At 44.0% G+C, this 15,274-nt stretch overlaps 1 protein-coding gene across 2 annotated transcripts in view; it reads left to right on the top strand.

The window, feature by feature from the left end:
* LOC115029042 (calmodulin-binding transcription activator 1-like) overlaps positions 1-14,771 on the top strand; it is a 78,317-nt gene extending 63,546 nt beyond the window's left edge. The window contains exons 4-5 of one of the 2 annotated variants that reach the window (XR_003836492.1): positions 8,444-8,527; positions 10,397-14,771. Coding sequence is in view for 1 of the 2 variants with exons in the window: in XM_021159546.1 (XP_021015205.1) it covers positions 8,444-8,452 (9 nt within the window). In the remaining variant the exon portion in view is untranslated. Of the gene's footprint in view, positions 1-8,443; positions 8,726-10,396 lie in introns of those variants that run through there. The other variant, XM_021159546.1, reaches the window with a different exon arrangement.
* The last annotated feature ends 503 nt before the right edge of the window (positions 14,772-15,274 follow it).

Raw genomic sequence — 15,274 nt, 5'->3', positions numbered from 1 at the left:
CAACTTTAAGATTTACCATCTTGAATCTGTATCCTCTACCCCCCAATGAGTATGCCCCTTTTAAGCTGGGGAGTCAGACAAGAAGATATTAGAAGGCCAGCTGTGTCATGCTGGAACAGAGCTAATGTATACTGTCCTTTGCTTGAGTAAGGTGTTACAGGGCAGCTGTGTCATGCTGCCACAGAGCTAACATTCACTGTCCTCCGCTTGGGTGCTGATAGTGCTTTTATCACTTCAGCTACTTCTCACAGCAACCTTGTGATACAGGGATAATATTTTCATGTTATAAATGAAGAATAAAAGGCATAGTTGAAAATGAAGTAATACCCCAAGGTCATAAAAGGAAGAAACGGCAGACTTTCCTGGTTCACCTCTGCATTGAAGAGAATCCTTAAGTTGTATAGCTGGCCACCCCACCTTTGCAGTATTGTTCTTTGTGCTTTAAAGACTTAAAAAAATATTCTTTGAGAATTTGATCAGTCACCTTACTTCCTCCAGTTCTTCCCAGATCTACCCTTGCTTTCTAAATCAACTTTATTTGAGAAAATGATCCAGGAGGAATTGGGTGTTTTTGTCATCCTCTGCCCCCGCCCCCGCCCCTGGCCCCGCTATCAGTTTGTATTGCCCAAATATTCTCGATGTGTTGCATATTGTCAACTTGTCAGGGGCCATGATTGTAGAGAAAATGGACCCTTCCTCTCCCAGCAGCTAACTTGCCAGTAACTTCCCAGCAAAGGATGAAACTTCATGTCCTACTCCTCTCTCCATGCTGGGATTCAGTGTAGCTTTGGCTTGCTTAGGTCTTACACATGTTGTGACAACTGCTGTGAGTTCATAGGAGCAGGTGCCCTGCTGTTTCCCTTGTAGCCATCCCTGCCTCTGCCTCTGACTAAATTCCTTCTGCCCCCTCGTACTCAGTGATTTCTGGGCCTTTGGAGGAGGGAGTGCATATATATGTCCATTTAGGGCTGACTACTCTGCAGTCTCTGATTTTCTGCACCATGGCCAGTTGTGGGTCTCTATGTTGATCATCACTTACATATATAGAAGTATCTCTCATGAAGATTGAGAATGACTTGGGTCTATGGGTATAATGTTAACTCACTAGGAGCTGGTTTAACACCATCTTTATTTCATAGAGTAATAGTGGGTTCCCTCCTGGTATCCGTAATCTGTGTAGCCAAAGGTTTTCGGGCCTCATGATAGTGTCCACGCCTTACCAGGCTGTCTGTCTTGCAGCTTGCAGGGGTCACAGCTGAGTAAGCTAGATGACCTTTCATCTCTGGTAGCGTGCATCGCACCGTCCAGCGCTATGGAAGTTAATTAGCCAGGAGAGATGGTGCTTCCATGTTGGTACTAGATTGATACCTCTTTTTATGTGATCAGTATGTGGTGTTTTCATTTATACGGTCTGGAAATTAGCAAGTTCTGGAAGGTAACCCAGTAGCATTGGGAATAGCCTGTAATGCGTGGGGTTCTTTGGGGGATCTCACTGACCTCCAGCTTCCCCAAAAGTAACCTGTTCCTGGAGCTGGTTTGTTTGTTTGTTTGTTTGTTTGTTTAGTTTTTTTAAATTAGCCTCTAGTATCTAGTAAGGGTGTTGTTGGCCCATTGTAAGACAACTCCATTTCAACTCTTTGTATGTATGGTTGTAGTTAGATCTGAGGAGGCTTCTACAGTCATAGGTTTCCATGTACTATTGTCAGAAAGTAAGCTTTGTTGCTTTTCCTTCTCAGTGTCTGTCTTCTACTCTGCCATTCCCCCTCCACTCCACTTCAGACACCATCCTCTTGAGCTTTTAAAAACTGAAGGCATTTTTAGGTACCTAAGAGCTTTGAGTCTTGGTAGAGAGAAACCACTAATATGCTGTGTTTGCATTTTCTTTCTTTTAAAAAAACAAAAACAAGTTTGTGGCACCAGCAAGTATTTAGAGTATGTGGATGACTCCTGCCCTGTCTCTGTGTTGCTAAGCTCCTGGAGTGTGTCCTGTCTCTTCTGTCTTGCTTTTAGAGCACTGGGATTACAGACGTGTGCTCTCATACCTGGGATTACAGATGTGTGCTTCCACACCTACTTTACATGGTTTCTTGCCATCTGAACACAGGTCTTCATGCTTGAATGACAAGCATTTCACTTAAGAAGCTCTCTCTCCATCCTTGAATTCTTTTAAACTTAGCATTTTAGCAGCTTTGCCACTTAATGGCTCGTTACCTCAGGAGGCCAGTAGGTCCAGCCTCCCTGGGTCCATTCCAGAGGAAGGGTTGTGGACTGCCCAGACTCACCCAAGCCTTGCCAGGAAGGCAGGCTCCTTAGTCATTTATTTGGTGTCTAGAATTGCAGTCTCCTGCTGTTGGAGCTTGAGATACTGTTTAGGTGTGATGGATGGTTTAGATGCCAGCATCTCACCCAGTCCGAAAATATAGGTAAGCACTGGTGTATGTTGTTAAGAAATCTGCAAACAAGGAATTTGATGAAGCCGGCAGTGGTGAATTTGTTTTCTTTTCTATTTACTTTTTTTACATTTATATTTGGAGGAACTTGTGCATTTTGCCAACCCTTACCACGGGGATAACTCTAGAAAGGAGTGGGTCTTGACTATACCAAGGGTTACTCAATTTTATAAAGGTAGTAGGCCAATCGATTTTGGTAATGGGATAATTTCAGGTATGCAGCCAGTATGGGTAACCAAGATGAAGAAAATTTAAGTATACAGCATCTGTGTGTGTCCTTATTCATGAACAGGAAGTGGCAATAGACAGGCAGCAAAGAGCTCAGGAGTAGTAGCTTCCAGAGCCTCTCCAGAAGTCTGTTGACTTTCTCTGCATGGGCAGTCTTGGCATGGCCTGGTTCCTAGAGTGAGTATGAGGCTACATCCGTGCCTGTGCTCCCGCTAAGCATCCTCATCCACATACCACTTTCTTTATTGAGGAAGTGGCATATGGGAAATAATTCTCTCTTTAAAATAGCTGTTCATTTAGACAGTCTCATATAGCCCTGTTAACCTGGATTTTGTACAACGTAGCTGAGGATGGTCTGGAGTATCTGATCTGATCCTTCTGTGTGTCCTCTGCAGGGATCGCAGACATATCCCACTGCACCCTGGTTATGTGCTTCTGGGATCAAACCCAAGGTCTGGTACATGTTAGACAAGTGTATTAACAACTTACTACAGCTATATTGATTGATCAAATTAGTTATTGTGTTTGATGTGTCTTTTGGGAAGGACAGTGTTCAAGCACATGTGTGTAGATCAGAGGGCAGCGTTAGGTGTCATCTTTAACTTCCACGCTGTTTGATGCAAGATTTTTTGCTCACTGCTTCTACAGCTGGCTAGCTGGTGAGCCTCTGGAGGTTTTCTTGTTTCTGCACCATATCTTGTAGAATTACAGATGGGTGCAACCACTTGCATATTTACACAGGTCCTGGGGCTCCCAAATTTGATTCTTACACTTGTATGAGAAGTGCTTTGTCCATGGACCATCTCCCCAGCCTTTCTATTTTTTTTTATTGAAACATAGTAATTACATATTTATGGGATGTATTAGAGTGTTTTAATATACTTATTCAGTGTACGAAATAAGAAATATTGATTGGCATATCTGTTAACTCGAGGGTGTGTGTGTGCGTGTATTGAGATTATTCAGAATCTTTTCTAGTTATTTTGAAATATATAATTGTCGTTCACCATTTACTCCTCTGTTACAGAACATTAGAAGTTACTCCTTCTAGCCAAGCTCATGTCTATAACATTCCAGTATATGGGGAGGCTGAAGTAGTAGGATTATCATGAGTTTGAGACCAGCCTGGGCCATCGTGAGATACAAGAGCCTGTCTCAGAGTGATGAATGCACATTGTCCCCCTTTCCCTGCACCATATTTTATTTTTGGCTCCCAACTAAAATGGATTCTGATAACCACTATTCTTCTATGCTAACTTTTTTTTTTTTTAATTTGGTTTTTGGAGACAGGGTTTCTCTGTATATTCCTGGCTGTCCTGGAACTCACTCTGTAGACCAGGCTGGCCTCAAACTCAGAAACCTGCCTGCCTCTGCCTCCCGAGTGCTGGGATTAAAGGTGTTCGCCACCACTGCAGGGCTCTGTGTTAACTTTTTGAGGTTGACTTGTTTAGTTCTTGCACGTGAGACCATGTGCTACTATGTGTACCATGTGTACAGTGGTGGGCGTGTGTGCGTGTGTGTGTGCGCCTCTGTGTGTGATAACTGTACAGTACATGCTGCCATGAACAGCCTCAGTGCCATGGGCACGGCTGTCTCGCAGAAGTCCTCTGGTTCCTCTCACAGTTCCGACCCCAATTGTCTTTATCCTCTGTGAACAAGTCTAAACCAGCAGAGAGAATGGTTACATTTATTGTTCAAGGTAAATGTCTTAGATTGTTTCTTCTGCCTCCCTCTAAATCATCCTTTTACTCTTGACTGCCTTTTTCTTAACTTCTTGCATAGTCCATCCTGTCCCATATCTCTAAATCCTCTTGCCACAAACCTGCTTAATTTTGGGGTTACAGGTATGTGCTACTGTACCTCCCACAAAGGAATATAGTGGGGCTGAGTGTGGTAGCAGACATTTTTAATCCCAGGACTTGGGAGGCATAGACAGCTAGCCTGGTCTGTATATGAGTTCCAGACTAGCCAGAGCTACATAGGGAGAAAAAGACTATAGTAAGAATACGGTGGCTGTAGTTATAGAGTGTGCTATCATGATTGTAGTAAGTACTGTGGCTGTAGGTGTAGAGTGTTCTATCATTCATAGAAAGGTTTGGAGAAAATAGACATCTTAGCTCATCTTAGAGACATGAAACCGAAGATTGGTGCTTTGAAAACTTGGAAAACCAGAAGAAATGGTGATGTTTGACAAAGGAAAGGAGGCTATCTATACCATGTGTTGGATCTAACACAGGGCCTATGAACATGGGGACTGCAGACACAGGGCCTGTGAATGTGGGGACTGCAGACACAGGGCCTATGAACATGGGGACTGCAGACACAGAAGCCAACCATTTATCTTTCTGGTGTTTGTAGTGGGTTCCGTTTCTACCATGCAGGGCAAACTAACATAGTCCATATCATGAACTAATAACAGAATTGTAGCCTCTGCTTTAACTGGAAAGCTGGATATAACTCAGGTACCTTTGATGCTACGCAATTGCACAGGGATTTATGTATTTATAGTTATAGATTAAAAACAATAAAATTTGCCCTATCACCTTAATCAGCTTTTTGCTGATTGTCTCTTTACACTCTACACCTACAGCCACAGTACTTACTACAGTCACGATAGTACACTCTACACCTATAGTTCAAGTGCTTGCTGAACTTCATGTCTGCTGCAGAAAGCATTACACAACAGAGTCAATAGCCACTTTGCAAAGAACCAGAAAAATGTCTAGGGTTCTATTTCCATGGGCTTCTTCAGTCCTCTCATACTCTCCCTCACTCTGAATTTCTTGAGTTCTTTATTGTACATTTCTTCCCAGTTCTTCTGTGTTTGTTACTTCAGAAGTTAACGTCTAAGGGAAACATGGCAACACTTCTTTCCTTCATCAGGACTTTGCTCTGAGAAGTGAGCTTCTCATAGATTCCTCTTGCTCATAGATTTGTAGAGAAAAGGAATTGAATTTGCTCATAAGCATGTCCCCGACAGTCGGCTGAGAGTCCCTGGGGCATCCTGCTAGCAGTAGGATAGATTTAGATCAAGGACACACAGAAGGCTTTGGAGGCTGGTCAGAGGTTCTGAGCATTTACTGTTTAATTCTCTTACTAGTTGTAGAAGGAGACAAACTGTAGCTTTGTAAAGTTTCTCTGAGATGGTCTAGAGCTCTGTCCCGGCTTGATAGAAAAATTCCCCATGGTTCCATAGCTGGGGGTATGTTCTAGTCTGTAGCATCTCCTAAGTCTGTTTTCTGTTACTTTGATGAGGTCTTTATCACTAGCTGACTGTGGCTTTAGTGAAGGCAAGGAAGGATTCTGGAGGAGAAAAGGAAGATGGGTATTTTTGGTTTATGAAGTCTACTGCTGCCTGAGGCCTGGGAATACTCTAAAAGGCAGAAAATTCCAAAGGGAAAACACATTAACTCCAGTGTAGACTAGCATAGCTCCTTAGATGAAGAGTGCAGCTATCAAGCTCTGAACCTTATAGAGCTTGTGTTCCAGAATAATGGTGTTGGGTCAAGTAGGTCCTTAGCAGACCTGTTGTCTGGAGCACCACTTGAGGGTATCCCATGCTGGCCTCAGCAGGTCCAGTGGTCTTAGCACTGCTCTCCACATCTTGGATCTAGTGCTGAGTCTTTGCTGGCAGTGCTAGTGTGGACTCTACTTTCCTGAGTGCTGATTAGGTACTTGTTAGAATCTTAGTAAACTCCCTCAGTCTTACCTTCTTCCCAAACCAGAAAACACTAGTTAACATTTTTTAATTGATTGTTATTTAAAAAACCATCTGGATTGTTGTCACCAAGGGCACAGTTGCATTCAAAGGCTGTCAGAACTGCCATGTGTTTAGATAGGAAGCACAAGTCCACTCCTATGGAAGGTCAGGATGTGCTAGGGAGCGTCTGACAACTTGGAAGTCACATTGGCCTTGGGTGGTCTGGCCTAACACTTCTGGCTGGGACTCATGAATAATAGGCAGAAATTTGGGGAGCTATTTCTGTAAGGTATGGAATTTTAAGAATGATTTAGAAGACTTTTAAAAAGCATCTAGAAGTCATTGTCAAGAAGATGTTATGAATAGATGTTTAATAGTGGATGTGTTACATACAGTACTTGATCTGAACAGGCCTGGTGCTTCTTTTTAATATAAAATAGTCTAGGAAAACAAAACTCGAGTTAACGCCACACTGCTAGCTTTTTGCCTTTTGTTACAAACATGCTGAAATGGTCTCAATAATGATGCTACTAAAGCACCGTGTGCATTGTTTTGATGGGGTATTGATTCCTTCTGCAGTGTTCAACGTTGCCTGCATGCCTTCCAGCAGCAAATGTGTGTGTGCCAGGCTGTGGGAGATGAGTGTTCCAAATGGAATGCTAGTTTACTTTTCATAGCTGTGCAGCTTAAGGGAGAGCAGTGGTGTTAGAGATGAGGCCTTATGGCACTGACTAACACACTGGGATCCAGTGCATGCATGCGATCTACAGTTATTTTAACAAAACCTAATCAGAGGAAGCAAAAACTGGCATTCATAGGATCGTTTTATTGTCTGCCATAAGCCACTAGAAGGAATATCTTATTCTTTTTAATAATCCTTTTGACAGTTGTCTATGTTTTAAAATATAAGGATATGGGGAGGTGAGTTCAACGGGGTTAACTCAAGCTTTGGATGTGATGGCATGAGACTAAGGTGGGGGGAGAGTGGAAGTGCTGGTCAGATGGGATTCTCAGGAGTGCTTACCACACCAAGTTCCCTCTGCTAGTTGCTCTGTCTGCCTCAGGTGGCAGCTACTGTGCACAGGGCTTCTTAGGCACGCTCTGGTCTGCATAAGACCCTGGATCCCGAATGAGGAAACAACCTGCTCAGGCTTAGTTTTCAAAGTAACGACAGTGAGGACAATTGTCTGTGCGGTCAGTTTTCAGGAAGGGAGCGAGCCTTTACTGTGATGTCACCACTTAGCTTGCTGTGGCCGTCAGCTACTGCCACAACTAGGTGGTAGTTACATGTCAAAGCCTCGGCTCTCCTGTTCTTTGTAGGAACATGAATCAGTTTGTCAATGGAACTGAGTAAGTATAACACTGGTTGAGAAATGAAGCCTGTCAGGTCCCTCCTCACTCCCTGGTTCTTCCTCATGTCAGGCTCCTGTTAACTGTGTGATTCCAACAGACATAGCAAGCTGTTATTTTGCTTAAAATGTCCTTTCCCTTGTGCAGTGAAAGTTGAATGTGGGAACAGACTTAATAGGTATAGTTATACAGTTTATTTTATCATGTATCACTTTATTGCTGTCTTCTAGAACATTGTTATACTAAATGTTTCAATAATGGGAATTTTATGCAGCTACTTCAAATGAGAGAAATTTGCAAAAACTCAATTTTGGAACTCATTCCTTGAGGAGAAGGAAAAAAAAAAAAAAGAAAGAAAAAAAGAAAGAAAGAAAATCAACTCACCATGCTGTGACCAAATTAGATTCCTGATATGTTGGCAACTTACCAAGCATTGTCATGTCCAGAAAACAGGGTCTGGATTCCAACTGGAATGAAATGCCAGCATTCCTAGCCACTTCCAATTGGAAACATTTGAGGCTTTAATATGATTGGTCAAATATTTGTTTTCTTTTTTTGGTTGGTAATAGATGATTAAAATTTGGTTTTGTACCGGAATAAAAATGGCTCTCCATGGAATCAGGGAGGACTGTTGAGTTTCAGGGAGAGCTGCGTGAGCTTTGCTTGTTGTCTGGGAGATGCTGCTTGTACTTACTGGAGCTCCTTTGTTTTGCAGAGATCATGATGCAGCCGCCCTTTTGGATTTCTTTTTAATAATGTGTGACCCTTCACCTTTGATCCCCTGACCTGCATTACCTTGGTAACCATTTCATTTTTTAATTTAATTTCATTTTTAATTTGGTGTACAAGCTGTAACATTTCATCTCTCCAATTGCAGCACACTGATTTCCTCAAGTAGAGATTCTCTTTTGAGTGATAAAGTTGCAAAATGCTGTCTTCATTTTCTGTATTTAAATTCATTTTGATTTTTAAGAATAAAGTGTAATCTGTGTTTTCATCTTTTTAAAATTTAAGTTTAATGAGTACATTTCCCCATGTAGGGTTATTTCCTTTTCTGTCCATGTTTTGCAAAAACTATGAATTAGCTGATGCTTACATGACGCTCACATATACATGCTCAGGAGCCTGAAGTCTCCCTTCCCATCCCACCCCTCCCATGCACACGCACACTCACATTTATCCTCACCCACACTCCTCCTCACATCCTCACATGGCTCTGTTGCCACCTTCCCCTAAGAAAGAGCAGCAGTTTCAATTGTTTTCTTCAATGCCATATTTTGAATTATGTTTTGTGTTCTCAAGTTTTACTGAGAGAAAAAGTTTAAACTTATGTCATTAAAAGGATAGAAGAATACAGTTATCTCATTAAGTTTCACCTCTCCCCATTCTGTAATAATCTATTTCTTTTAAACATAAAGGAAATCAATGGTTTACCTGATCTACAATGTTTTTTGTCTTTGCTGAAATCTGGTCAGCTCTGGTGGACCCTATACCAGGTTGATTTATGCCATTTTTCAAGTTAATATAGGTTGTTTTTGTTTGTTTGTTTGTTTGTTTTCCTGTTTGCATTTATCTAAAAAATAAAGCAGGACAAGCTTCAAAATCATACTTAATTCTTGGAACTGATCAAACACTGCTCCCAGATGTAATCTCTTAGCATGCCCAGGGACACAGATGAACACAGAACGCACTTCAGTTCTAGACGAGCATTGAAGTTCAGTCCTTTCCGAGCCTCTGAGCTTGTTTTTGCAGGTTACACCTACATCCCTGCAACACTGCCTCTGGCCTGCCCGCCGGGTTTCTTGTCACAGAATTGCAGAACACTAGAGTTAAGAACTAGATGAAGGCTCCTGGGACTGTGCCTGTGCTGGGAGTCGGGGACTGAACCTGGCTCTTCTTGTGATTAAAACAGTTCTCATCATAGTGCACTGCACAGTTGAGCAGGGGTATTTTTCTTCTCCCCAAAGTCCCCCCGCCCTGTCTTAGTTGTGTCCTTTGTTTTTTGGGTGCCGTGTCCTTCAGCAGCAAAGCAATGCCCTTAATATAAGAGTTGGTGAACTCAGAGTGGCAGGTGATGGTGCTGTCACCCCCTCTCTTCTCAGCTGCCTGATGGTACCCAAGGGAGTCCCAGCTCTCTGTTGACAGAGTTGGCTCTCTAGAGTCTCGTACTTTATTCATAAATCTAGTAGGAGCGAGGACACATTAGTAGATGCAGAAGTGAAATGTTTTCACTGTCACTGTGATTAAATAAATTAGATTTTTCTCTAAAGCTAACAGCTTAGTACATTTTGAAGATAACCTATTTTTGTCTCAGAGAGCTAGTAACTTATGTTTCAACAAAATAATGTTGGGTTGGCACTTAGGACTTGTACCAGGTGTGAACCCTATGGATATTGTTTATGTAATTGTGGCTCACTGCAAGGATCGGTGTCTGAGTGAGAGTCTGCTCTGTACTCTGAAGGCCTGGACATGCTATACGTGTCTGTTAAGGCAGTTCGCAGAGCTAAAAAACTCCATCACAAAGACTTCAGAAGACATGAGTTTGGGTTGAAAACAGTGAGTTAGGAGCTTGGCTGTGCAGGCAGGAGTTTGTAAGCCATTTTCTTGCTGCTCCCATTGTAATGTGTATGAAATACAGATGCTGTATGTCTCCTACTTGCTTTTTTAGGGTTGTTGGGAGGATAAATGAAACACTGAGAACTCAGAAGAAAGGTGCTTTTGAAACTGAACCTCATCCTATGGCTGTGCCAAGAGGCAGTGGTAGTGAACCCCGTGGTGAAGGGCCAGGACCATGGCTGTGGAGCCAGGCTGCTGAGGTTCGAATCCCACCTTGGCCTCTTGCAAGTGTTCTGACTGCAGCACATTACATAGCCGCCCTATTCCTGAGTTTACTGCCTCTTTAATGGGGTGACAGTGATAGCACGCACTCACAGGATCATGGTGAGTTCTAGCAGCCGGAGTGTGTGAGGTCTGTAGGGCAGTGCTAAGGGCAGATGTTCATGCTGTGGGCCCCAGCCCTCCCCCCATCCCTCGTCAGTCCCAAGAAGACCCACAGACATGGTGAGTAAGGACAGAGGCAAGCTCGGGGCAGAGCTACGCGACTTCCTCATCTCTCAGAGTCCAGCTACCAGGAGTGGCCTCACCTACTACTGTTACTTTTTTTTAAGGTTCTTTTATTTACCTATTTTGGACTTTGGAGATTAAAGAAGAGTAAAGAGGCAATCACTGTTTGCCTGGTTAGCTGGACTTGCCCTTCACTCTCCCTTGGTAAGCCCTGCAGCCAGCATATTGGGAGTCAGGGTGTTGAGCAGCCCAGTGTTTTTCTCAACTGCATATGTCTTCAGTGTCCTCTTAAGTCAAGGGAAGTGACCTCCCTGCCACCATGTGTAAGAATCTGTATCACATGTTCTTCCCAGTACTGCCTACACATTTTAATTGTCACATTTACCCAGGAGGTAGGCGGCCTGCAGGACTGTGCTGGTGCTCAGGTAGGTTTCCATACTCCCAGGCTTATGGCCCTGGTGCTCCAGAGCTGCCACTCAAGAGCAGCCGTCACTGATGCTCGCTGCCTTGCACAGGGCAGCTTTGCTGTATTGGCTGCAGGGCCTCAGCTGGGCTCATCTCTCCCCTCAGTCATCAGACAGTAACAGAACTGCCCTAAGCTTAGTTAGGCTTCACTGGAAACAGTGGCTCCTTTCATTCTGGCTGTGTGCTGAGAGTCCCTTGCATAGTTGGTTAAAACTTGGATAAATGGTCTACCCTTGTTCTCATCCTTTCCTAGCTGGGAACTACTGATCAGAAATCCTGGACGTTTACTTTATAAAGAAAGAGAAAAGCAGGTAAATGATGTGCACACATGGAAATGTGTCTGTCTGGAATGTCTGGGCCAGTGCTGTTCCTTCCAGAGCAGATTACACTGCAAACTAAAATGGCTCTCTCTGCTGGTTTAGATGTTCAGTGAACACTAGCCAGTGCCTGAAGCCTCTGCCGTTGCTCTTCGAAATAGCCCTGAGTGAGAAGCCATCACAGAAGCCAGCATTGTGCTTACGTTCTGAGGTTCCTGAACTAGAGGTCTCTGGTTCCATTTCGGTTGCTATGATATAAAACCAAAAAACTTACAGAAATCCTCTTGGGGGGAAAGTGTTTATTCTAGCTTAAAACTTGCAGCTGTAGTCCAGCACTGTGGGGAAGTCCCAGCAGAGCTTGAGCCAGCTAGTCACATCAGGTCCTCACTAGAGCTGCGAGCAGCACACCCTGAACCTAGTGCTCAGCCGGTACTTAAGAGTCAGGGAGTGAGCTACCCACTTGCAGGCTGGGTCTTTCATATTAATTAAGGTATCAAGACAGTCCCTGACCCACCAGTGTGCTCACGAGACAACCCGGTCTAGAGAGTTCCAGTCAAGGCCGTCCTCCTAGGTGCTAGGTTGTATTAAACAACTAAGCACCACAAGGGCCATTCTTGTTTCCTCGTTCTGCCACCTTTCTTTTCTCTCATGTCTTCAACATTTAGTTTTCCTTTCTCCTTTCTTCCTCCATAGCTCTACACTGTCTCCCCCCACCCTCCAGTAAATCCCTGATGTTTACAGTGTATCTGTCATCACAGTGTAATATATTTACAAATCCTCCAAGGGGGTCCCAGCACATAGTAGGTGTTCCAGTGGACTTTTAAAAGTATGTTTTGGTATCTTTTTTAAAGGAGTAGGTGCCACCCTTCATTAGTCTTGAGTATTGTTAGGCTGTGTTTATGGTCATCTATCCTGATTTCGTTCATCTTGAGGACTTTGGTAATTTGCCACATGGCTTTATTCAGTAGGCTGAGAAACATCATGCTTTAAGTCACCAACCAGTGTCACTTAGGCACTAGGATAAGCTGGTGTTGTTTTGGTGGCTTCTTACCTTGGGCTTCTGTATAGCTGCTGTGTAAGCTTTTAAACTGCAAGGGAGCTGATTATCCATGGTGAACCCCTTGATGATGATGAGGAGGAGTCTGCTGCAGAGAGGGAAAGGCCTTCACACCCACTGCCTCTTCTGCTGCCCCACCAGTCCTGTTAGGGTGGAGCAGCAAACATGGCAGCACCGAAGCTTGCCATTAACTGCCTGCCTCCAGCAGAGTTGGTGGAATAGTCAGTGTAATTAATCTCCTGCTTTCCCTCCACAAGAGTGAGTGACATAAGGTTAGGATGATTCTGAGGGAAGCAGAGGCCTCGGTCTGGAGTGTGGTGGCTCTGTGTGAGTCTCTAGATCTGAGTATTTGGCCTAGGTGCCACCTAGTGACCTTGGAGGCCCTCCTGATGGCCTTTGCCCTTGTGGCTGTGGTAAGTGCTCTGTGTCATTCCCCACGAAGTTCTGCCTAAGCTGAAGGGTGTTGATAAAGAAGATGGCATCAGATTTAGGGGGATGTCATGGAAACAGCAGCATCTTGTAGTTCTCATCCCCAGTTACTGACTCCACCAGAAGATGATGGCCATAGTCCTGTGGGAGTGGCTGACTCCTTACTTCCAGTTCTTTTCTTTCTCCTGTGCAGATTCTGTTTCTTATTCCTTCATCTTTCTAGAGATGCTGCCAAGAGGACAGGTCGAGGAACAGGTGAAATTCCTGGCCCAAGTCTTGTCTCTGGATCTCGCCTGCTGGGCTCCGGCTCCCCTTAGGCCTCTGGCACACGTTTCTGCACATAGTAGACACTCAGCGAATACAAGCTCTTCATTTCTCATTAGTGCAGGTAATTAAGAATAGGAGCTGATAGACTACACATATCTGTGCAGAGATATATCTGTAATTAAAGTTTTAATTAAAGAAATACCAGGCCAGGCAGATGGTTCTTATCCCCGCATCCTGTAAACCTAAGAGCTGTGTCGTCTCGATCCTGCAGACAAAGGCAAGAGCAGCAGCCTCCATGGTGGTACCAGAGGGGAGAGGGAGTCTCACTAGCTGGCCGTAATCTAATTTTGGTAGCACTCTTATGTGATGACACTTCTGGGGGTAATCATTGCAGTCTGATATGGAAAGACAATACATCACAGGGACGTCCTGACCAGAGCTTTTAAGCCTCCAGTCAAGGGCATTACCGCAGCCAGCTGGTGGATCACAAGGCGTGTGGTCTGTGCCGGGTTACAAAAGCTGACAGAGGGTTATTTAGGATCATCAGCTAAATACAGTGCTAAAGTAGAGCAGCAGCGTCCTGGTGCTTTAGGTGCTGCCGCGGTACAGCAGTGCAGAGTTGAGATGTGACTTATGCTGCCTGCCACACAGCAGGCCTCGGCTATGTCCCTGTGACCTTAATGGTTAATCAAGTACAGATTTAACACACACAACAACCACATCAGCTAACAGAAAAGACCTGTCTAGATCTTACTACTATTCAGGACCTCCCAGTGACCTCCATCATGACCATCACAAGAAGCCAGAGCAGTACAGGGAAGTCCTGTGTAGGGTGCACGGCATCTCACTGTGACCTCTTGGGCCTCTGCTGCTAGGTTTCATGTACTCAGTCTGGCACAGGGTTGAAGGCATCATTGCAGGTGTGGCGGTTCCATACAACACTGCTCCACTCATGCCTCATTTGCTGCTGTGCAGCACCAGTCCTGAAGACTTGTATTTCACAGGCTTAGCTCAGAGCTTAGAAGCCTTGTCCTACTATTGCTGAGCACTGGGTCACTTCCCCTCTGCCATCCCTTCTGTATGGCTTCCCCAGAAAGAGCCATATGTAGTGTATTATTTATCTCAGGATGGTAAAACTTGATTTGACTTAACTTGTCAATACCATCTATAAACAACTGTCAGTTAGCCTGGGAGAAATACATGTGTGTAGATGTAAGACAGGCTGGACCCACAGGACCTGGGGTATCGGGGCTGGTGGGAAATTCATCTGCCTCTGCTTGGGAGACTTCAGTATTTGGTGAGTTGCTCTGTGGTGTTTGTTCAGATCATGGTAGTATCCAGAAATGTCGCATGACCTTTGTAGGGCAGTGCTGGTGATTTCAGTCAGCTTTGTACATTTGTGAATTTGAACCTGGCAGACTGAACAAAAAAAAAAAATTTTTTTTTTAAAGATTTATTTTATATATATGAATACACTGCAGCTGTCTTCAGACACACCAGAAGAGGGCATCAGATCCCATCACAGATGGTTTTGAGCCACCATGTGGTTGCTGGGAATTGAACTCAAGACCTCTGGAAGAGCGGTCAGTGCTTTTAACCACTGAGCCATCTCACCAGTCCCAATTTTTTTTTTTTTTTTAAAACTTTGGAGCACATAGTCTAAGATTATAGAGGCCTCAAGCTTGTAAAGTTAGCTTTTGCTACTTTGAAAGTAGTGCATGTGTCTTGCTTCAAGGTAGCAAAGATACTCATTTCTTCAGTGAGGGACAGCATCTACAAAACTACCCACAATTGTGTTCTTTTTGCTTTTTGCTTTTTTTTTTTAAGGTAGTGGATAAAATCTCGCTCCTTGATTCAAGCTGATGTTATATTTGTACCCATGCCCTGCCTTAGCCTCCTGAGTGCTAGAATTACAGGCATGTAATAGCTTGGGAGCCAGGTCCCAAGC

This window comes from Mus caroli, chromosome 4 (genome assembly GCF_900094665.2).
Source record: "Mus caroli chromosome 4, CAROLI_EIJ_v1.1, whole genome shotgun sequence".
Lineage (NCBI taxonomy): Eukaryota > Metazoa > Chordata > Mammalia > Rodentia > Muridae > Mus > Mus caroli.
Note: the sequence above shows the minus strand (reverse complement) of the source record. Positions and strands in the feature narration are given on the sequence as shown.